At 40.4% G+C, this 25,534-nt stretch overlaps 1 protein-coding gene across 1 annotated transcript in view; it reads right to left on the minus strand.

Annotated features, from left to right (window-relative positions):
• Pde7b (phosphodiesterase 7B) overlaps positions 1 to 25,534 on the minus strand; it is a 315,941-nt gene that overhangs the window by 213,324 nt on the left and 77,083 nt on the right. The window contains exon 2 of the mRNA XM_050159437.1: positions 11,456 to 11,516. Coding sequence (XP_050015394.1) covers positions 11,456 to 11,516 — 61 coding nt within the window. The remainder of the gene's footprint in view (positions 1 to 11,455; positions 11,517 to 25,534) is intronic.

The raw sequence follows: 25,534 nt of genomic DNA on the forward strand, positions 1-25,534 counted from the left end.
GTTTGTAGTCATTATCCACCCCACAATGAGTCAGTTATTGAGAAAATGCATGCAAGATAATAGGACAATAGCATAACCATGAAATTTTGTGCTCTTATGGTCTAGTATTCTTACTACACCTTTCAAAGTTTAGGGATGTCCAGGTACACAAATTCCACTTTGCTATACATATCTGCAGTATTCAGGATGGTATCATGCTACATAGGTTTGTTGCCTAGGAGAGCTACAAACCTAGGAGACTGTACCATTCAGTTTGGGTGTGGAGTAGGCTATACTTCTAGGCTTGTGCAACTATATTCCATGATATCTGAATAATGATGGAATTGCCTTATTATGAATTTCTAAGACCACCTTCCCGTTGATAAAGAATAAATAACTGTATTTCAGAAAAGAGTGCCTCTTCCAGAATTAAATTCCCAATTTTCCATAGTGTCACGCTGAACTAGAACCCCTGGAATCCAGAATCAGACTAAAGACAAAATAACAATTGGTGAGATTTTATGATATTGACTATTTTGTTAAATTACAAGTCACAAAAATTTTAAAGATGTTGACTAAAAAAAATATATCAAACACATATGAGGTATCCTCAGTTGTTTGGCTAATACAACAGCAAAATCTGTGCATTTGAAATTTTCCTTCAAGATTTTTGAGTGAGAAGCAATTAGTAATTTTTATAGTGTCCGTGTTAGAATCACAAAAGTTGAAAACAGATTAATGAGCCTGTTGTGAACAAATTGGACTTACGGAAACTGCTTTGTGAATGTACCCATTAGTTACCTCTTTGAGACAAATCTGATAAGTTAATATCATATATTCTGAAATTATGAATTTCTGAATATTCTAAAATCTGACAAAGAGATGTTTTGGTATATTTTGTAAGAAGCATGACACTTATCAGAAACATTTATACAATGTTTCGACATTTAAGTAAGACAAAGGCATCAATCGGTACAATGGGGAAAATAAGTATTTTATAATAATAGCGGTAATTTTGTTTTACCCTGAAAATGCCTATGCTTTATCAATGTTTATAAAACTTTAAAAAAAATCTTTGCATATTTATAGCTATGAAGCAGATGGTTGGCTATTGACAGCATGGGACCTCATAAGGGACTCTGTGTGGATATTTGTCTGCTTAAATGATGCAAGCTTGCAGTGCAATACATTCATAAACTGCTCTTCCTTCAATAAAGAGCACTAGGGTTGTCCTCAGGTCAACCCTGAGAAGGGTACGGGAATACTATAAAAATACAGTTGGATATATGCTAAGCTTCCTAGGAAGAGTCTTCTGGGGAGCATGAAATGTGTAGGGAATAAGCCAAGGGTGGACAGGAAGAGGTGGAAATGGAGTTGGCCAAGAAGGAACCAACATCTCCTAGTTTTTTTCCAACATTCCAAAAATGTAAGTGGCTTCATACCACCTGGGTGGAGGTGATCGTGAGGCCTCTCTTGGCCAAGATAGGCCATGCCAATGCCTTCTGGGTCACCACTGGACAATGGGAGAATGTTATAAAGGAACATATAATCATATGAATTTCTTATATCTCCATTAGGGTTGCTTTGTGCTTCTTACGAGTTGTAGGACAATGCTGAGTGGTTGGGTCAGAACAACAGATAAGACAGGACTCCCTGGGAATGTGCAGGCTAAGTAGAGAGTGAAGAAAGAACGCAATCTTTAGTTATGAAGAGAGGGATTTGTGAGTTAGGATCTAGGAGGCATCACCATGCAGGTTACCTTGGCCGGCCATTGGAAGAGGAGGAGGAGGAGGAGGAGAAGAGGCAGCTAAGGAGAAAAGAGAAGGGGAGGGTCTTCATGAGCAGAGAGTATTTACTTCTCTGAAATGTGTGCTTGGGAAATACGTGAAGTTTGGATATATGTATTTTTATTTTAAGGAATGGATCTTGATATATTAGCTCACAGTTGCTAACATCAACCGGGTTCTTAGAGTTGTTTCTATACACATGGCAGCTGACATAATGGGCGCAAGTATTTATTATTCAATGCTTTAACATTTTTTGTATTTTTTTTGTAATATACGTGGTTAAATCTGTAAGAACATAGAGATATAATATATACTCTTACATATGTTAGATACACATTTCTGCTTTATATGTATATAAACATATATAACATTTTTATATCTCATAGAGTCTTTTTCATTTCATATATTAGTTTGAAATTAACCTATCTGTTTACGCCCTTTCTGCTCCTCCTCTCCCTACTTCCTAAACTGGAAAGTGATTGGATAGAATCATCTCAGCTACTCCTTTCCCTCACCCAGGAGGTCTTTACTCCATCTAAGTTTTCCTTGTCCACTTGGCTCCACGCTACCCTCTGCCCCTGGGCCTGCTGATTGCTGTCGCCACTACTCACATGTCCCTCAGGTATCTGTCAGCTGGGATCTCACCTGACCCTTCTCCTCTTGGCTACAACTACTACATACCATTCTCCTGCCTCTCTGTTCTTTTATTCTGAGTCTCCTACACATTTATTTGCTTTTAGACTCCTCCTGAACCTGCTGAACCCTTCTGGGGCATGCTTCTACATGCTCCTAGGTTTATTCTCTGTCACTCCTCACCACGCCCTCAGTGGTGTCTTTCCTAATGTGCTGATACCACTACTCACCTGAAGATCTCTCCTGAGAACTCCAGACTCTCTCCTATACCCAAGTTTAATGGGTACCTCAAATTTATCACATCTAGAATTTAACTCACGTCCTCCCTGTGCTGTCCAGGGCAGGAGGCAGGAGATACCTCTGTGTGCTTAGCAGCGTCTCCTGCATTCAGCCTTTGCAAAGTCCTATCACTGTCTGTGGTGTTTTGAAAGAAGACTGCCCCCGAAGGGTGTGACAGTATGAGGAGGTGTGGTCTTGTTGGAGGAAGTGTGTCACTATGGGGTGAACTTTAAGGTCTCCTTTACTCAAGCTATACTCAGTGCTGTGGTGATATTTTGTTTGTGCTATAACAAATGAAGCTTGCCTGAAGATCAGAGTACAGAGCTACTACACTACCACACTAGGTAGCTGTAGAGGCCAGGCAGTGGTGGTACAGATCTTTAATTTCAGGACTTGGGAGACAGAGGCAGATGGATCTCTGTGAGTTCAAGGCCACCCTGGGCTATGTGAGACTGAATCAGTTTAAAAGAGAAACAGGGCTCATACCTTTAATCCCAGCACTAGGGAGGTGGAGACAGGAGTGATATGGCTGGGCAGAGAGAGTGGGCAGAGAGGGTGGGAGGAGATAGGAGCTCAGGGCATTTAGTCTGAGGATTTGTGGAGACAGGATCTTGCCCACTTTGGTCTGAGGATTCAGTAGAGGTAAAAGGTCTCTCTAGGGACTGGGTCCTTTACTGCTCTGATCTTTCAGCATTTACCCCGTTATAATTCTGGGTTTTTATTATCAAGATCAATTAGAATTCACGCTACATGTTAGGATACACAGTTCACTTCCTTTTGCCTGCAGATCAAGGCTTAGCTCTCTCAGCTCCTTCTCCAGCACCATGGCTCCCTGCATGGTGCCATGTGCCACCATGTCCTACCATGAGGATAATGGACTACACCTCTGAAACTGTAAGCCAGCCCCAATTAGATGCTTTGCCTCATAAGAGTTGCTATGGCCATGGTGTCTCTTCACAGCACTAGAAACCTGAGCTAAGACACAGTCTTTTAAAGACTCCTGTATCTTGCATCTTTTGTCTTCAGTGACAATTGTCTCAGTTCAGGCAGGACTCAACATTTCTCATTTGATGATTGCTATAATTTCCTAAACTGGTGTCTTTCTCGTATTGTCTTCCTCCTGGACATCCACAACTCTGAGTAGACGAGCTGTTTAAAGCCTCATGTCACACTGTAGATCCTTTACTTAGGCATCTTTGCAGTTTTTATTTATTTTCTGGTCCTGTTCTTCCTCATATCTAATTAGCTATTTCTTCCCTCTTATTTTATTCTGCAGGCACAATTACCTTCTCGCAGAGTCTCTAGTTGGCCACATGGAGTTGCATGTGCCATTTGCTTTGTTGCCTAAAACTGACAACTCTTTTCCCAAGAGGTTCCCACCTCAGCTTCCCCAGGCTTCCCTGCCGCTTCTCATTTGTCCCTTACTGCATATGGCCCCAGGTCTTTTCAGACATAGTTCACTGTTTCCCATGGACAGAGGTCTGTCTTTATGGTTTAGCAGGCTATGATGCCATTGTTTGTGTTAACCATAACTCCCTCAAAGACTGAACTTCACTGTCCTTGTTTCTCCAGGCTGACACACAGCACACATCTACAAATGTTTGCTAATTGCACGTTTTTCAACTGCAGCTTTGTACGGGGGTGTGTAGCCTCACCTTCTCTACCTTCAGGGAGAAAATGTAGCTGTCACAAGACTTCTATCGTGTTTGGATTTGACAGCTCGGGTTCAGGTAGATTTTTTTTTCTTGAGTTGCTATGCTGCAGCTCGCTCTTGTTTGGCCCGGGAGCCCAGCTGCATTCATTGAAAAGCAAGATCTGTTGTTGCTGTGGCAATGCAAGCAGCAACAGTCTGTGGAAAGCAACCATGGAACCCGGAGACTTGCTTCCTCATGCAAGGCAATACCGACTTTCAAATATAAAATTTGAAAAAGCAGTAGGACTATGGAGTAAAAATTAATAGCGTAAACATCAGGGTGAATGTTTTTCTGTTTTTTTTTTTAAATATAAATCTGGAGAAAATGAAATAATGAGCTTCCTCATTCTTCAACACAGTGTTCCATCATGCCCAGGAATAATTTGAGTGGCAAAAAGGATGCTGCCTTGCTCATCATCACGTCAGTCCTCCTCCTGCTCAGCAGAGGGTTGAGAGGGTGGGGCATACAGCAGCCCCTGACAAATGCTGCTAATCCTCTCCACCTCACAATCTCACAACACCTTCTAATTGCCTATGTGTAGAGAACCACATATTTCTTATCCAGAGATATAGAATGTTGTTCTTGGGAGTTTGTTTTGTTCCCGGAGAATCTGACCTGGATGTTGACTATGCTAGATCCTAACAGAGGTTTTGTTTTTGTTTTTGTTTTTATTTATTTGCTGTAACAATCTGGCTCTGGCACATTTGAGCGATGCCTGCAGGTGACTGCTGTTCTCACAAATGCATCAGCATGGATCCTCTCAGCCGGTGATGGGTTCCTATTAGGAAACGGGCAGTGAGATGTTCCAGGTGCTGGATGTTCAGCAGGGATCAAAACCGAGCCCCCGCTTCCGTGATGTTTATGTTCTGTGTGTAATGTGCCGTGGGGTGAGGCCGAGGGACAGCATGGAGTATGTGGACAAATACGCAGCCTGCCATCCGGCGCGAGGCTGATGCTAAGACAAAGCAGGCCTCGGGGGAATGCTGGGAATTTCCCTTTCGCTGCTCTTGCTTTGGAATGTCCCGACTCCATTTTGTCTTTTGTTGCAGTTAGAAAATGGTGCCCAGAGATTTCCTCACTTAAACAAACACAGGGAAAGAGAAAACGGGAGGATGAAATGATAGGAATGACGTATTTCACACATGTAAGTTAAAAGTCAAATCTGTGAGATGTTATAACTTGGATGAGTCAAAACTCAAGTGTGGACCTTAGTTTTAAAGTTGGGTGAACATAAACTAGTTCTTACAGTAACCTTAGCTAACCAATAAAATGATTTATAAATATTTTTGTTTATCATTTCTAGTATTAATTATTTCTAAATAGCAAACATGTACATAGAAAGGTCTACTGGCTTGGACAAATTGAGGTAGTTTAATATTTAAAGTATACCAAGACAGTTCTTTATTCCTCAAAAAAGATCCCATCAGAAATGACTAGGCATAGTGGCTTAATTTTCTATACTCAGAAAGCGGGGGCTGGGGGAGTGGGGTAATCATTGCGAATTTGAGGCTAGCTTGGGCTACATAGTAAGTACCAGGATAGCCAAAGCTGCATCATTGGATGCTGTATCAAAAAAAAAAAAAAAAAAAAAAAAAAAAAAGAAACCATGACTGGAGACATTGCTCAGAAGTTACAAGTACTTGCTGCTATTATAGAGGACCTGGATGTGGTTTCCAGGATCCACATGGTGGCTCAAAATCACGAACTCCAATTCTCAGACATCTGGCACCTTCTTCTGGTTTCTGTAGTTACTGTACACATCTGGTGCACATACTTACAAGCATGCAAAACACGTACACATAAAATAAAAAAAAATTGGTTCATTTTATAAGTAACTGGCTTATATTTTTGCTTAATACTATGCAGCAGAAATGAGTTTGCAGAGCATTCTATGATCCTTTATAGATAAACAGAAATTAATCTCTCTAGCCAGACCCAAAAGTCCAGAGCTGCTGACCAGCTAAGATGTCTGTCGTTTTGGGAGAGGATGCCAACAGCCAGTTATCTCCACCGAACTTTTTGTTCATTTACAGTGTCTTCTTTTACCCTGTGGGTGGCCTGAATACTTCTTGAACACTCGTATTCCTCTATCTGGGTTTTTGAGGGGGACTCTTAGATTATCCCAGTCCTGCCACTTGGTTGGCACTCAAAGCTAAACCCATGCCTCCTCCCATTCCACTCTGCACATTCTGCTCTTTGAAGTCTCAATACATTTGGCCTTTAAAAAGTCACCTGTTGCTCCTACATTTATGTTTCATATTTTGGGTTTCAAAAGTTGAATCTTATTGGATTGGAAGCCTTTTGAAGGGAGAGACTGCTCCCCACTGGTCTTTGGTTCCCACTGTTTCCCATAGTGTCCTGGAATGGAAGGTACTCGAAGAAATCTAGTTCATGTAGTTTTGAACAACACATTCATATTTATAAGTCATCTTCATGTTTGTACAATGTGTCAGTTTTTTGGTTCGCTTTCAAAGCACTATCAGTGGCCTCAATCAATAATTAATTTTTTAAAAGAAAAATCATTGTTTATTATTTATCAACTTATTGGTAGATAACTAATATTTAGGGCCAGTCCCATAATAGGCATTACTTTGTAAAATTTCTCATTTTATCATGGGTTAAAAATCCCTAGATCTAGAAGAGAGCGATATTTCTTTTTCTGTGTTGTAGGAAAACTGTAAATGGTAGCCTGTAATAGATGAAGCTGCTTGTATGAGCAGAACATACAGTCAGGGTTTCAGAGCTGGGGCTGGAACACAGACCCTGTTATCTTGTGTTGAGCATTAAAAAAAAATATTGACTTTAAAGTCTTCTGTTACTGTGAAAATACCAATCCAGCTCAGCGTTTATATAGCAAATTTCAAATGTCTAACGTGAACATCTTGTGTAAGCCAGACGGGTAATCAAGTTCTTCCAGAACATTCAGAAGCAAAACAACTTATCAGCATGAATGGATTCCAGTATAAAATAGCAGCAAAGCCACAGAATATTCCAAATTAGAAAAAAAAAAACCAGTCCTGATAAAAAATGGGAAACTGAGCCAAAATATCTTAAGCTACAAATTAAGGATTTTTATTTTTATAGAACCCTACTTAAAAAGTAAGAGAAACGGGAGTAGAAAGAAGTACCATGTACGATCTCTCTCTTTGTTCAAAAAATTTTTTATAAAGAAAGTGTCTAAGTTTACAGAACATGGCTAACACATAAAATGAGAATTGAATCAACACCAATCATTCTTTTAAATATTCTCCATTCCTGTTGGCCAACACTTTCATACCTTTGGAAAGTAGCTTTAGTAACGTGGCACAGTCCATGCCTTATTTCCAAAATTAGGAGATAATGCTCTGTCAGTTTCTTTTCCTTTATATAAGGATCACTTCCTTACATTTTACTAAGGTTCAAATTCTGCCTTACACTTGCATATCTTTTAATATAAGCTTTAAGGTTGATTAGAATTGAAGAGAGATCTGTACATAGTGTTTGAGTGTAGATATGGGGCTTGCAATGGAGGAAGCTTGAAGTCACCGACCTAAGTGTGAAGCAGAGAACAAAGGAGCCACTTTTTATAGTTTGTGTGCTGACGTGTGGCCACGGTTGGCCTCCCTGAGCAATTCTAAGGACTAAGCAGCTAGTCCTCAGTACAGGCAGCTGTGCAGCCCGCAATCTGCCTTCAAACCTCTCCTGTCCTGTTCTCCTGAAACTAGAAATGAGTCTCTGCAAAAACCATGCAGGACAGTAGTTGATTCTCACTTAAAATTGTATTGGATTTAGTGCTTTGGAGTCCCTTAAGGTGATTATGACACTTACGTATCAGTTACGATAGTGAGCTAGCTGCAAGGTTTTCTGAGAGGGTGATTTATTCAGGAAAGTCACAAGGTAGACAACTGAACATACAAACACTGCCACCCCCCCCCCCGCTATAATGATCAAGTATTCACTGGTAGAGAAGAAGACAGACCTGCAAACCTGTCCCTGGCTAATGACCCTCATGCACATTCTGTATCAAGCATGCTGAAGCCAGAGCATAGCCCGAATCTAGGTAGGTACCCCAAAACTGGAATGTAGGAAGGAAGAGAAGAGGAACCCGGGAAGAAAGGCCCATGAATTTGTTAATATAAAGATGTGGATGGCTTAGGTTGGCCCTCATCAGGGTTCAACACTGGGTAGCCTAGAGATCCAAGATAAAGTTTTCAGACTGGATATATTTTGTTCTCTTAGTTGGAAATTTTGATTAACTCAATGCAATGTTACAAAATCACCTGGGGAAACATTTATAAAACTTGACAGTCCCTTAAAGTACCAGACACCTTATCGTTTGCTATTGTAGATGAAATATTTTCAGGAAGGGGAAAAGACACATTTTCAGGCTCCTCTTAGAGGAAGAAGAAACCTACTGTGCCTAAGACAAGGCAGAGGAGATGCCCTTTGTGGCGTGTTTATACAGACATTCTTTCTTAAATAAAAAAAATGGCGGTTTTAGTTACATGTAATAATAACATGAATTTCTCTTGCTTATCGTAAATAAATGAATCCTTTGAACTCTTTTGGTTCTCTTCAGATCATAGCATGGCAGTCCTGCTAAGGCAGTGGTCTAATGACAGACTGATCCATCAATATTGATACTAGGAGAGCTCGATTTTGGTATTCTTTTATCTGTAATGCCAGAGGACTTTATCAAAGTTTGAATTAAAACTCGTGTCAATTCCTTTAAGGGATAAATAGGGATAAATAAATGCCTCTTCAGTGTAAGGTCCTTCAGGACATAGACAATTTCCACTGCATGAGAAACTCCAAGTGTCTACCATGACCTCTGCACACCCCAATTGTATTATAGATTATAAATACACAGTATTTACAGGTATCATGTAATAGTTCTTCCTAGTCTCAACCAGAACTTTTATTCTCATTTCCCTCTTGTAGTATTTAGTTCTGTGTCATTAAGAGAAGCTAATGAACTCTACAAGGCTAATGACTAGTGCACTGATCATGCCAGAGATACCTGTATTGTGAGAGACCAGACATCGCTTAGGTGACCTACAATAAATGACCGAGCTGTGTAAGATGCCCAGGATACCTTTCCCCTGTCACTTTCGGGGCTCAGTTAGCTGCAGTAGCTATGGTAGTAGTTAGAAACACGTAACTGATTAATAGTGATATGTTCCAAATCAATGGGAATACATTTGATCATCAAGAATGCCCACTGGCAGGCATAGAAAACCCACTGTATACCCAGAAAAGATGGAGAGGCAATTGGTCTTCCTTTAAGGAAATCTCCAGAGTAGATAGTCCTTTGCCACCCTTCTCCTAGATAGTTATTAGTCAAGCACTTACAAGAGAAGCAGAGCCTAGGAAAATGTATCCAAAGTTGATGATGTCAATGGCTTTACTAACATCATGAGTTAACGACTGATTCAGTCGTTAGATCAGGTGGAAATACACCATGTAAACTTACTTTAGTGGTTCTCACTGTGGCAAGTGGTCTGAAATAGTGGAGCATTTGCTTCCATTTCCTTATATGTGAAGGACGCAAACAATAGTTCTGCTGTGATTCTGTGTGGGACTGAAGGGACTAGATGATGAATAGATAAAACATGTTCATAGGAAACCTTCTCAAATCCAAGGTTGGGACACATTGCTAGACACATAACTCTTTTTCTGCTTCCTCCCTCCCTCCCTCCCTCCCTCCCTCCCTCCCTCCCTCCCTCCCTCCCTCCCTTCCTTCCTTCCTTCCTCCTTCCTTCCTCTGTTTCTCTCTCTCTTTCTTCCTGTCTATCATCTATCATCTACTTTTATCTATAATTTCTAACTAATATCTTGGGATATTAGTGCTTTAGATGAATTTATAAAGTTTAAAACCTAGCACTGGATAGCTGAAAGCAGTATGCAGAAGAATGCTGTAATCATCACTCATGTGCTTCTGCTAAAATGCCCAGGTTCTAGTAGCCCTACAAACTTTCTTCTTAATTCAAAACATGTGAGAACTCTACACAACAATTCTCTATTAAATAGCAGTACAAGAGAATAGGAAGTATTTGAAGTCTAGACAAATGTGATATCTGTTTCATGTTTGACTTTTGAGTCATGAGTAGCCTTTAATTATTAGTTTGACTATCATCTTGAGTTATGAATGACAGATCTTCCCATGCCTCTATTTACCTGACTATGTGTGTGTGTTTTGGGTCATTTTACCAATAATCTAGGCTGTTAACATGAGGAGCCTAGAGGAAATGGATGATACTAACATGACTACGTCTTTACCTTGTTTATGATGCAGTTTTAATGAACAAGTGCAAACGTCTATGTAAATCAAGCAGTTGAGACCATTCAGTTACCCTTGCTACTACAAATTTTTACATTGTAATCAATGTAAAACCCATTGGGCAAACTTACAGCAGCCCCAAGGCTCTACAGAACCTTGCCATGGTCTACACCATTTCTCACTTGGTGGTTAAGTGTGTCACTCATACACTTTGCTGGACTCACTTCTAATCTATAGTGAGAAAAATACTATTGACTTTCTTCCTTAGCAGGATAGTATATTTTATTGAGTCTGTAAAGGGCATTGATGCTATATCATCCCCCCCCCCCCACACACACACAAAAAAAAGTTTTGTTATTTTATTGCTATTTGGATGCAGGTGCATTGTGGACAGTTGGGTTGACTTCTAATTAGTTTGTTTATATACATAGGTGTTATAAATGAGGGCATCTTGTGATGTTGTAATACCTAACAGTTTTATTATTTATCTTATAATCCCAGACTTAGTATGGTAATGAGATTTTTCTTGCATTTTGATCACTTTTTTTTTTGTTGTTTTCTTAAATGCAAAGCACACAATAGCATGCTGTCCTGGTGATCCAAGAAGCATTGAGACTCAGAAAAAATGGACCAAGACTTAAAATAAAGATCCTTTTTACATCTTCCAGTGCTCTACAAATATATTAATGGTGCTTATAAACTCACAAGTGCACTGACGTGCCTCCTTACAATGGAATCAGAGGCAGTCGGTAAGACATCAAAACAACATTGGATCCAAATGACATCAACATGCATAATACATTAGAAACAAGAAGCCTTCTTACCTAGCATGCAAACACATTTGACATTCTGATCAGGGTTCTCAAACAAGATTTCGCCACACCTCTGTAATAGAAAGACAGCCTCAGTTACTTTAAGATTTCAAATGAGAATTCTCAAGCCAATATATCCATGCATCTGGCATCACTATGTTATTAGTCTACTTTTGTTTTCTTTAGTTGTCTGTGGCTTCTGTAGTAATGAGAATCTTTCCTGGGAGCAAAGTCTTTCAGAGGTTAGCCTAGGATGCATTGTTCCAACATGCTTCATGTCTCTGCTAACAGCTGACTCTATGCTCCCACGAGAAGTCATGGTTTGGGATGTACCTAGTTCGTAACAGTTTCTGTCTTAGTGAAGCATCCACTTAGCAGGCTCAGTAATCCAAGTTCCATCTTTCTCAGGGTTTTCAGCATTGACATTGTTCTGAACTATTCACTTTACACACAGATGAAGATATTATCAACGTTGAGTGGCCAGTGTTGAACTATCTGAGATCAGGAAAAGGACAAATTAAGGAAATGCAGAGGCAGTGCAGGATTTTCCTGAACTCCCAGACTCAGGGAGTAACAACCTTCTTGCCTATAGCTTAGTTTTCATTTGCATTTGAAAACTGTTGTGCAAGGCAAAACTTAACAATCCAATCCATTATTTAATAGGCCACTTTTGCATCATGAATATGATTGACAATTGGGATTAGTATCTGTGTTTATAAATGAGCCACACAAAGCAATAAGAACATAAGGAATCTGACAGAAAAATGGATAAAAGATACAGCACATAATTCATAAGGAGAAAATCTGAATGGCCAATGAACACAAATTATATTAGGTTATACCAATAATTGGAAATAAATAAATTATACTTAAGATAAAGGGTTTTAAAAAACTCACTGATTTGACAAAATTTAGAAAACTGGAAATGCCAAGTATTTTAAAGAATTCAGAGAAATGTGAAGCTTTTATACTCAGGCTAGGGTATAAAATAATCACTGCAGAAAATTTGGCAAAGTCTAGCAAAGTTGAAAAGTTCATGTATTGTGATAGAACAAGTGATTTTGTAGATTTTTAACTAGAGAAATCTTCAAAAACAGCTTCAGTGTTCTACTTAGAGAAGAAAAATGTCACTCATGAGTGAGTTCCTAAAATTAAACATAAATTAATGCTTCATATACCCTAAAAGCACATATAGTACACAATGTATTTATATAAAATATATTATACTCACAATATGGAATGCCAAACATACATAATTTTCAAATTATACAAAACTTATACTTGTTATAAAAATATCCTATTAGAGTTAGAGCGATAGTTCAGTTGAGGACAGCTCTTCCAGTGCAAGAATGAAGATCTAAGCTTGGCTCCCTAGAACCCATGTAGAACCATGCACAATAGCATCAGCTGAAATCTTAGTACTGTTACTGTGGGACAGGAACTAGAGAGAGGAAAATACTTGGAAGCCTGTGGGCCAGGTAGCCAAGCATGTGCAGTGATGAACTACAACGAGACCCTGTCTCAAAATATGGCGGAAGGTTAGGGCCAACACCTGAAACTGTCTTTCAATGTCCACACAATGTTCCATACACACTTCACACACACACACATGAACTCCTATCACACACACAAGCATCATACACACATGCACACACACAACACAGTTGGTAAAGGGTAATATCATGCTAAAAAGACTCCATCTATTCTGAGGTTGAAAACACCTAGAATAGCACACATTCTGTATGCATACATTAATTTTCTAAAAAAGAAAAACGTGAACTGAATAATAAATGAGGCATCAAATATAGGGTGTGGAGAAGAGATCAGAGAGCCTACATACTATCTGTTACTTAGATTATTCTTTAAACTCATAAGAATGAAATGGACATATCCAATATTTTGAATATCAAAGTGGCTCTTTGTCCAATGTAGGTCTGTTTCAGTGTCTCTGGGCTCACGGAGGCCATTGTTTGTTCTTATAACTTATTCTTACCACTTACTAAATTATTTCCTTTTCATTATCTTTTCATGTAGTTCTGGGTCTGGCCTGGCCTGGCACTCTGTGTGTAGATCATGCTAATGTTCAACTCACAGAGATCGACCTGCCTCTACCTCTCGGGTGCTGGCGTTAGAGGCATGAGCCACTGTGCCCATGTTTTCTTTGCTCTAAAGAAGACCGGCAATAGAGCAGTGTGATCCATTATCCCCTTTCTTTCAAAGTTCACAGCTTGGTTAACTCCATCCCCTAAAGGAAAAGGAACTCAAAATTCTTTACAGATAAATCTGAAATTCTCAGCTGAGAGAACCATTTTTTAGATTGACCTACACCATGTACGAGATGGAAAGCAGGTTCAGAGACTAGGAAAGCAAACGAGGTTTGATAGGGAGTCAAGAGGTGGAACTTGGAGAAGCAAGTCTGGGCACAGTAGAAGGCTGCAAGAGGGCATTGGATTCTGAAGGTAAGAGGGTGCTGAACTCCAGATGGGGAGTCCAGGTAATGAGTCATCTGCTGACTTAGTATGGTCTCTATCATGTCATTTAATCTCTTCATGCTTCATCTCCTTGGAAGTAGCATGGGGATGTTGATGTGTGCCACCAAGTTAGGTCAGGGAGCAAATATGGAGATTAATGATCCATGCAGTCTGACCCTGCTGTTTCTTCCTGTTTTGTTTGTGTTTTGACCGAGGTTAAGCCCTTGAAAATAGCCAGGACCTATTTTCTGCATCACCTGCCTTTTAAAGTGGTATGCTTACAACCCAAAAGAGTTAACTATTATTTTTAGATGAAAGGTCAGAGATTTCAAAGATGCTTTCAACTTCTTGGTGGAATAACCCTCTATCAGTATTTTGTCTGGGTTAATGACAAAGCTTATATGTATGCTGCTGTGGGAGAGGTGCCCTTCTTTCGTTGCAGGGACTTTCCATGGCATTGTAGGTAGAAGTTACATAACTTCCCAAGTCTATGATAAGTTAAGGGCATCTTGAGATGTGTCTCTCAACAGGCGTGTGTATCTGGCTATCAGGATCTTTCTTCCCTGGTCATGGACGAAGCTGGGAGGAATGTCTGAAACTCCCAAGAAGCGCGTGTTCCCTAAAAGTCATGCCCTGCCTGGGTTCACTGACCAGAGAAGCTCATTACCAAGTAAAAATGGGAGGTGTTGTGGCCTTCCTTTGAGGATGAGGGCTTCTGTTTCCTTGTCTATATCTCTAGCACATCTGGAAAATGGAGGAGGTACCCTTAACTAGCTCTGTTTTGGCTTTTCAAAGTTGCCTGATGACAGTAACAGTTTTTTAAAGCAATGTCCAGAAGGGAACCTGACCATTCCCAGGACATGGCCCAAACCACAGTCCCCTTTTCCCTTCTCGTTGATACATAGTAGCATTTACCAGGCCTTCACTGCCCTGTTCCTTCCTACTCAAATGTGCAGCTCAGGCAATGACCTAGTTTAAGAGCTTAATTAGGTTAAACCACAGGGTCCCCCATCTAAGACAACTATAGACTCCAGCACGGGGAAAGGCCCTGTGTTTTGTTGGGTTGTGAGGTCAGCAACCCTCTTCCTTTCATACTCCAGTCATGTTTGCTGGGACTTCCCGTCTGGGCATCTTGATTCTGGAAGACATCTGGTCATAAATCATCAGAATTATGTTGACTTCTTAGAGAGTCCATCTCTGTTTCATCTTCTGTGTCTGAAATAGCCAGATCATCTTGTACCTGCCCAACAATTTCAGTGAAAGCTAACCATAAATAGCAAGGCATAGCCATTGCAATGACAACCCAAGATATTGGAGCCATGCTAGCAATAAAGAAATCTTCCTAGCACATGCTCATTGAGGCACATAGACTCCACTTCGTGAGAACTTATGGATGTGAGCCCATTATCTTCACAGACCATGAAGAAATCAACCCACTTCATCATGAGTGACCCTAACATGTCCTCTTGTATCCTCAGTGCTTTTGTATGTCAGACCCCTGACAACTCCTGGATGTAGACGTTGCTAACATTTGTTGAATTTGTTCTAAGTCTTGTCAGGCTGTCATTTCCTACTCTCGTCATACTCCTGAACCGGTAGAAAGCCAAGGCAGAGACAGGAGCACTTCCCGCAGAATACTCTTTAGTGAATGAGAATCAGGGTTGACGGCTGACGGACACATAACCAAGATTTATGGCTTCCCAGATATTGGCTACTTTGGTGTTCCTTACTGCACTGGCTAGGTAGACTGTATCTCCAGACATTCCCTTTACTCACCCATTAGTTTCTGGCTTTTTTGCCAGAGAGCTCAGGCATTAGATAAGTCAGACTTCATGTCAAAGTCCATTGCTACCTTCTCTCATCTTCTCTATCATCAGGGGTCAAACGTGCTCCCTAGCTGTAAAGTAGGGTCATGTTATCTATGTTATAGAATCATCTGAAATTTAGTTTTAACTCATTATCTGCAAAGAAGACCTATATTCAAACATTACAGGCAAAATTGAAATATAAAAATTAGGATAAACTTTAAACTCATTCATTAAAGCTCTGTGCTAATTTTCATAGTACTTTTCAGGATTAAAAATGAAGAAACAGAATTTAAAAGTCAATATTTTGAAAGTTTTCCAATTAGTTTTAGTTTTAGTATTAGTTAAGAGCTTTGTATATTAAGTTTAGGATTTGACTTTTGCTCAGGGAAGTTTTAAAATACTACATCTGTCATTCACAATAGTTACAACATAGGATGAACATCAATGGTTGGGTGCCTAAGGATAGTGAGGTTTTTTTCAAAATAGAATATTATTGAATCAGAGAAGGGAAGAAGGCAGTTCTATCATTTGCTACAACATGAATGAATACGTAGGATATCGTGCTAAGCGAAATAAACGGAGTACAGAGAAACAAACATCATATGATCTCACTTATATGTGTGATCTGAAAACACTGAATTCATAGAAGCCAAGAGCAGAATAGTGCTCACCAATGGCCGGAGAGAAAGAGTTCAACGGCTACAAGGATTCACCTACACACAGAGAATAAGATCAACAGACTAGTATACAACACGCAGCGACAGTCATCAAATACACTGCACGCTAGGAAACTGCTGAGAGCATGTTTTTGTGTTCCCACCACAAAACAACGGTGAGGTGCTGTCTCTGCTAATTAGCTTAATTTTGTTATTTCACAATTGTACACATTTCAAAATATAATCTTTATACTATAAATGTGCGTGCATTTTATTTTTTCAACTGAGAATATAGCACAATGACTTTTCTCAACAATAGAAAAAAAATCTCAAAGTTAAAGCTGGCAACATTTTCAGTGTAAAACTTTTAATTTCCACAAACAAAATTGTGTATTCCAATAAAATATACAATAAAAATATATATATCTCTTAAGTAAATTGCATTTTTTCCATATATTTCTCATAGTTTAAAAGTTGACAACAGCAGTAATTTTAGAAAGCACATTTAAGTTTTCAACAGCTTTTTATAAGTTTTCCTTAAAGAAAAATTAGGTCTGCTGTGAGACTACTGTTCCAATGCCAGTAATATACTCTCTAGGAATTATTAGCTGCAGTGACGGGCTCACATTTTATTCCCATTGTTTAACTCATCACTTTCTTCAGACAATTGATACGTTATTTTTCTGGTTCTCATGCATCTTTTTTATACCATTATGAAACTTGCTATCATTTAGATGTAGAAACCTCCCAGCCGCCCTCCAGCAACTAATCTGTTTAGAAAAAGCCTTCTTGTGTCTGAGAAGGGAGGGGGCAGCAGCCAACTACTGAAAGCAGAGCCCCTCTCTGCTGGGAAGCTTCTGTCAGCGTCAGCGGAGGCAGTAACAGTTGACTGCAACTATATAATGTTAAATGCTATCAAAAAGTGATGGAAAGTTATGACTCTCTGATTTTGGTCCTCCCACATTTACACTCCTCTTGCTTTTAGATTGATTTGATGAAGGGACTGGAGCGTTTGGAAAGTCATTGGAGGATCTGACCGCAGTCTGGGCTTCCGCAAAGGACTGCAAACTGGCTCAGCCGGCTGTGAGCTCAGTAGGCTGGTGGACCGCACTGGGAAAGTGGAGAATGGGCAGCCACCACCGAACTGTTGATTTCAAGAACACAGCACATGGCAGCTGTCCAGGGATCACAAAACTTTTGGCACAGTGGCCTCTTGAGATCCGTAAAGCCAATGACTGAATATTGGATGTTACTGTAGAAAAAAGAAACAATTAAAAAAAAAAAAAAACCAACATCTCTCTGACTGTGCTTGAAGCTCTCACAAAACAAGCAAAAGTAAAACAAATCCTCAACACAAACCAGGCTCATTTTGGAAAACAAACAAACATCAAAACTGAGTTTCTTGAGAAAAAAAAAAAACTAACCATGGTCAAAAAGTTGGGAAGTCCCCGAACTTTAGAACCTGCAGTAGCCTGAGAGGAGATATACTGCCTGGTCATTTGTGCTTAGGATTTAGTGAGTGCTGCTATGTAGCCATAGCCACACTGTATGCAGTTGCAATGGGACAACGAAGGTTCAAACCTGACATTAGGAAGATCTTTCAAAATTGGTTTCCTAACGGTCAGGGTGGCACCATCCCTATAATCCCAACAACCAAGAGGCAGAGGCAGGAGGATCACAAAATAGAGACATGCCTGGGGTAGATAGAATAGTCAAGGTCAGTCTGAACGGCCAAGGCAAGACTGCCTTGCCAAAACCCAAAAGATGATGATGTGGTACAATTGGTGGAGCCCTTGCCTCAACAGTCTGAAGGCTCCGGTTCAGTCCTCAGCTTCACACACAAAGCCAAACAAATAACCAATAAGCTCCAGGTAATTCTGGTTTGCTTCCCTCCCATCTTACAGTGTTCCCTAAGCAGAAAGCAGGATGGTGCTTATTAAAATCTGGTCCATAGAGGACATGGTTAGAGAGGAAACGTTTGAAGAGCATCCATGAGGTATGGCGTCTACTGAGACAAAGGGTTCAGAACTTGGAACCCATTAATGTCTCCCAGATAAGTTAGGAAATAAGTGAATACTCATAAAAGACATTGGAAGAGTGCCAAATTTGTGCAAGGACTGTCCCGTGAGTGTGGGTACCAAATAGGATGAGATTCAAGCCTACATTCGGTCTTCCTGTAGCCTAGTATAAAGTCAGAATATACAAAGTGGAGGGATGCTTCAGTTATGGTACCCAGCCGTGATGGACTATCACAGAAGGCTCTACTTCAGAGAAAGGGGTAACCTGTGGCTGGGCCTGGAAGGTAATAATGAGCTATCAAGAGATGCACTCGTACCCCATCACAGGGGAAGATGCCTGAGCAAAGCTTGTAGGATCAGACAAGGAGTTTCCAAAGACTGGAGCAAAACCACGGGGGTCATAGTAGAGGGCTTAATCAAACTGGTAGCCATGGGTGAGGCTGGAGGAAAGTAGGGACCTACAGTGAATTGCAAGTCTTTCGGGCCTTGGAGGAAGGTTTGCTTTGGGAGAGTGGAAACAATGAATTCTTTTAGTTTTGTGACAAACAATTTTAATTTAACCACATCATATATCTCTGACCAATGGTATTGCCTATAATCTTTTTTCTTATTTTAACTTCCCCCCAAAGGTACCAGAGCCTGACATAGCCCTCATTCCTTTTTCTTGAATTGTTCCATAGAACAGCTATGACCTAAAAGACTCTCCAGCCGCCCAGTGGAAATCTCGTGTACGGCTCACCGCCGCTGCTGTGGAAGCCATTAGCACCTTGTGTGGAGGCAAGGCAGCTTCCCTGCTCCAGGAGGATATGTTTTCAGGGTCTCTTTCTTCGCAGTGGCTCAAGTCCACAAGTATTTTTCTCAGCCCCACCTACTGTGTGGGTGGCACCATCAGCCCTTCCTCTCTGCACACTGTGGCAGCCCTCAGCACTTCGGTACCAGAGGCCAACAGATTTGGAAGTAGGGCAGATTTCAGCCCAGGCTCGTGTTTTCCTTCCTGCGAAGGAGCAGATTTCCATCCTATTGCAGGCTGTTAAAACGTCAGGCTAATAAGTTTTCAACGATCTGTCAGTGCCGATCTACAGCAACAAGCTGGCATGGCCTTTGGATCCTGGCCTCGTGGTCCAACCCAACCTCAGCCAGTCAAAATAAGAGACACAACAGCAAAAGGGAGAGGGAGAAAAAAAAAATCAAATCGTCACCCTAAGCCAAGCAGAAATTCTTAACAAATCCATTGTCGCCAATTGCCAACAGCAACTCTGTGGTCTGCCTAACCTGGATTGACCCTCGGGAAGGGCCGCCTCTCCAAAAGCTCTAATTAGCCATGGTCGGGAGTGACTTGAAAGACATTTATGCCATTGCTATTGGGAAACGGGCCTACCTGCTTTTAACAGCTTTGTTTATTCCTCAGTCAAAGAACAAAATGTTAGCTCAATGGCGTATGCTTTCTATTAGGGAACGGCCAGCAGCAGCAATCTCCAGAGAGTCGCTCAGCATTTTATTACAGACCCCTATTTTTAAATGTTTAAAAAACTACTTATTATGAACCAAAACTTGGAAAACCTGGTTAGGGAGGAAGAGAGTGAGAGGATGAGAATTAAATTACTAAGCAAATGTCCAGAGTGAACTGTTTTCTGTCATTCTGATCCTAGACAGTAGCAGGCACTAGAATAACTATGTCCTTCTGGTAGACCTCCTTCAGGGAGACGCGAGGGTCAGATGGCACACAGGGTGGTTAGCTGGCTTGCATTGAAATGCACATTGAAAACTGCTCTTTCACCATGTCATTAACATGACCCTAGCATCTAGGCAAGCACAAGTCTAGAACAGCTGCACCTGAAGACTGTTGGCCCATAGTGTACCTGACACATCTCTCTCAAGCACATCCAGCTACTGCAACTGAGGAGACACCTGGATCTGAGGATTTTGGGGTGGGGGGAATGCTGGTACGGGCTCTGCAAAATCCTGTGTATCAGATACAAACACATGCACCCCAAATCTGAACAGTGCAAAACTTGAGTGAGAATTTTGCAGCGCAGTTTCATATTTTATTTATTATCTTAGAGTCTCCAGGGTTGACGACAAGCCATAGCCAAAAATGTTTGATGTGTACATAGTGAGTTTTTAAAGGTGAAGTCAAGAAATAGTGGAAGAAACAGGAAGAGGTATAGGAGAACAGAAAAGTAAATGTCATGAAAACACGTTAGCACGTTGAGGTTCAAATCCCAAACCTGACCCTTAGTAGTTGTATGATCTGTAGCCCATTTGGCTTATGTTTCTGAGTCTCAAGGTGGAGGTGAGGGAGGAACACCCCTGATACATGATTATATGTATGACATGTGTGTGTGTGTGTGTGTGTGTTATAGTTTGAATGAAAGTAGCCTCATAGACTTGTGTATTAGAACTCTTGGTCTCCAGTTGGTGAAACTGGAAGGGATTGAGAGCTGTGCCCTTGATGGAGGAGGTGTGTTGCTTTGAGGTTTCAAAGCCTATACCTTTTCTAGTTATCTTTCTCTCCTTTCCTCTGCCTTTTGCTTATGGATCAGGTGTAAGCTCTCAGCTACTGCTCCAGTGTCATGGCTGCCTGCCTGCTCCCCACTATGACGATCATGCACTTTAACCCTCTAGAACCAAGAGTTCCCTCCATGAAACACTTTCTTTTATACATTATGATGTTTTGGCACAGCAATAAAAAGGTTAGTCAGTGTGTGAACACCTCTCTACCGTAGACCCTATAATGTGACCATTATGAATGTAGTTTGTGGTAGAAAAGAGGGAGATAGGTGCACAGCCACTTGAGGGTGCGCTACATGACTTACAGAGCACAGTTCCTTCATCAGTCATAGGGCCTGGCAAAGAAATATATTTTTCTCCTCCCATGATGAAGAGCACTAGTCTAAAGGAGGGAAACCTGTAAAGCTAAAGTCCAGAGGTGGATGTGGAGGGATGGTTATGGTCAGCCTTCCTCCAGCATCCTTATCCTTGGTACCGAGGAAGGGTAAAGGATCTAAATGAATTTAGGAAATGGTTTCTTCATGGGGCATCAAATTGTCCATCTCCTGCTCAGTATGGAAAAGCTTCTGAAAGATTTCTGAGGATAAGAAGAAGAGAAGAAGTATCATTGTTACTCCTCGGTTGAGATCAAAGGATGAGATGAACTAGGAAGTCATTTATTCTAAGCAACATAATTGTAGATGCAAAGAACTGAAGGTGATTGAGGAAATGAGGTCCAGAATGGGTTCAAAAGAATGGGATTAAGATAACCGGAAGGATCTTAGAGTTGGGAAATATGAGGCTGGAGAAGGTGGTAGGGACTGGATTGTCAACACCATGATGGACTCTACTTAATGAAGTCACTAGAAGCCACAGAGCCTCTGCTCCAGGTGGTGGAATGTTTTCGACCGTGTTCCTTAAGATCTGATGATGGAGCACAGCATAGCAACCATACATGCTGACCAAAGCTGTTGTCCCGTTATGGATGCTTTGGGGTGGGAAAATGTCCTTTTAAAAGTGAGACCATCTTACTGAATATCATGACATCTTTGCTACTATCATTAATACTTCTAGTTGTGACAATCAGCCAAGTTTGGGAGGGACATCAGAACAGCTCATCCCTTCTTACTTCCTGCCTGCTAACATATCCCCAAGGGGCTCAGTCAGATAGTTTTATGTTTAGCAAATTTACATGGCTTTTGGGAAGAAAAAACATCCCCAACAGAACTTGTAGCAAGTCACTACCATCCCTGCGGCACTAACGCGGTGAACATTTGGAATACCTTCCTTTCTGCCTCCCTCTTTGTCGCCAGCAAGTAAGTCCTGACAATCACTATACAACAAACACGTATTCCCAATTGCCACACTCCAGCCATCTGGCCAAAGTGTCTAAGCTTGAGACCTCATCTTTCTTTATTTACCCTGCAATTTTCAAGCTACTTTATGAGGCCCTGCAGATGGCAGAAGCTTAATAGATAATATCAGCAATATCCCCCAATCTTTGTGGAGGCGTCACGATTCAGAGACTCATGGGACCCCATCCAGACAGCAACTGAATGAATATTTACTCAGGACAAAGGAGTAGTTATAACGGGCTCCTTGCAGCCCAGTGCCACAATGTTTCTGTACATAAACCAACAATTAAATGTAATCCTATATACTTATAGTTTTAAAAGAAATTCAAACCAGTCCTTGGAACTAAATAACCCCAGCCCTAGAGAAAATCACTTCCAGAAGATCAAGCCCAACATACGAACACAGGACCTCTGAGCCACAAAGAACACACTCTTTTCCACAGGGGAAAGAACTTGTTGTATAACCATTCGTGAGACCAAAGACTCAGATGTTCCCATGAACAATCAAAAACCGATTACTGGTCAAGTCCTATTGGCCGTTTCCATAAGGACAGCTCTGAAACACAGATTTAGCCTTGGGCAGAGATGTCTGCAAATTCTACTAGGCAATCGACTCCCAGTGAGAGCTGGAAAATCCAGTATCTCAGAGAAATGACTGACTGATTTCATAAGCTTCAAGTAAACACGAAATACTGAATAATCTGGGAATAGCTATATTCTTTGACATTACACGTTCAACAAGAGAACAATTGAAAGTCATCTCATCTTGGCTCTCCCTCTCTTCATTAAGATAGGAACTTCCCCCCTCTAATTTCCTGCTGTTCCCCAACATCTAGATGAAATTCTATCACATATTAAGTTCTCAATGAATATTGCTCAATAGACAGAATGAATGAGCTAGCCGAAAATATACCTATCCATTCAATACATCGTGATAGTCAAGGTAAAAACTGCAAGATGGTGGGACTCTTAAAAGGAGAACGTGTGTGTGTGTGTGTGTGTGTGTGTGTGTGTGCATCCATTTGCTGGAGACTGAACCAGGCAGTATCAGACAAACACCCTATTACAGAGGTGACTCATAGCAGAGTTATACCTTAAAATAAATTCAAGTTAACCAGTTTGATGCCATGATTCTTCTAAGCAGTTACCTCATGTTTATATAGCCTAGCCTTTGCCATTTTAAGACTAATGAATTAACAAAATGGGATTAATATGCATTATATTGTCTCTAAATCTCATAGCTATTTCTCCTTTAAAACAGCAAGCAATATTAACATGAACAAAGACAAAAAATGCACAAATTAATTGTGAATGCCATAGGTGGAATCCCTCTTGAGGGCATAAATTTCTCCAAGTGTTATCATTTGAAATAAAACTCTCTCTGAAAAGCCCCCACAGGTGTCTCATTCTGCCTGCAGCCCTCTACAGAATGTCTATCTATATATCTATATATATGGCAATATGTGATATATATTTATAGTATATTTATGGTATGTATCAATACACATATATGCTATTTTTCTTCAACCATGCATCAAGGAACACTCATTAGGTAGGTACTTTATGCCAACATTTCCAGATGCCACTATTCAAAGATGACACTTAGATCTCATGTTTATATAGCCTAGCCTTTGCCATTTTAAGACTAATGAATTAACAAAGTGGGATTAATATGCATTGCTTCATCTCTAAATCTCATAGCTATCTTTAAAAAACAGCAAGCAATATTCACATGAAACAAAAATACAAAATTTGTTTTAAAAGATTAGGATTCATACCAGGAAAATAGAGGCTATGTCCCCTAGCAAGTATTTCAAGTATTTGAGTAGAAGGTTGTATAAGGGCCTCTTAGGGTTTGATCTTAGGCCCTGATTGTGCTGTGAATTCTCGCTCAAGTCAGTTTTCTTCCTTGAGACACTTTGTGCTCCTTCATAAGCAGATAATTACTGATTGGAATGTGAATTTTTATTAGTATTCATGTTCTTGTAGGAGGTCTTAGTAGTAAAAATGTAAGCACCGAAAGAGACTAAGTATCAGAAGAAATAGAAAGAGATAGTTCTACCATAGATTTAACTGTAAGTTGTTAAAGACTTGGGCATGGATAAATTTAGTCAGAATTTAGCGTCACAAAAGTTATGGAATCCAAAGAGAAAAGGACTAGAAATAAGTAGACAAAAGAGTGACGGGCCTTGGAAAGAACCAGTGCACTTGACAGTGAAATTTAAGAATCCTCATGAATATATTTTGTCACCTTATTGGCTCTGGGATTAACTAAGAGGCACACCTCAGGGTGAGTTGGTGAAGGCATTTCTGGAAGAATTAACTAAGCAGGGAAGAGACTCCTCTAGAGGGATCAGCACTTAAAAGAGTGGTCCAGACATAAAGAAGACAGCTAAAAGCAGAGCTGTGTTTGCCTTCTGGCTTTCACTCCCTGCTGGTTAGTGCATCCTTCCTTGAGGCTGTTGCTGCTGTTATCCCTGCTGACATTGGAATCTGCTGCCTTCTAGTGTAGATTTAAGAACAGTGATTCTTCAGGTCCTCAGTGTCAGACTGGGACCTGCTGAGGCTGCTGTCAGCCTCTCCAGTTTACAGTTACTGTTAGACTATAGACCCTGTATCCTCTAAACCAATCCGATAAACTCCCTCTAGAATATGTATTCATTCCATCAGTCCTGATCCTTTAGAAAAACCTCACTAATACAGTTGCTTGGATCATCATAATTTATTAACCTCTTTATTCAAGTATTTGTACATAATCATACTGTTTGTTTAACATACTCCTTAAACATCTTTTTAGTCACTGTTTAATTAGAAAATAATGCTTAGACTATTCTGCGTGTAGGCCTAATTTATTTTTGTTCCCCACTCTGACTCTAGAATGGGCTATATGCCAGTGTGAATAACTGTGTTTACATCACAGGTCTTAAAATATTTACTTAGCACCCATTTTAAAGTCTTATTACTGCAATGCTTTATTCTGCAGAAACTTTACTCTTGATGTCCAAGTTTCATTGTGATATACATTTGTTTCTTTCATTATACAGAGCTCACTATCCTCTGTACACCTACACCAGCATACCTGAGTACTACAAAGGGTATGAACCCAGCTAAGGGTTTTTTAGTAAAATCCTCAAAATGTTCTCCCAGTGGCATGCTGTACACAGTTCTGAGGTCATTGTTGGATTATACTCAAGTTGAAATCTTATTTGCTTTCCAGTTTTCAAGAGAGTGGCCGTTGCCTTGTTATATTTTTCATAATATATGTTATCATTGCAAGAGAAAAGTTGTGGCCA

The sequence above is a fragment of the Alexandromys fortis genome, unplaced genomic scaffold (assembly GCF_014885135.2).
Source record: "Alexandromys fortis isolate MF-2015 unplaced genomic scaffold, M_Fortis_MF-2015_v1.1 scaffold_107, whole genome shotgun sequence".
NCBI classification, from domain to species: Eukaryota; Metazoa; Chordata; class Mammalia; order Rodentia; family Cricetidae; genus Alexandromys; species Alexandromys fortis.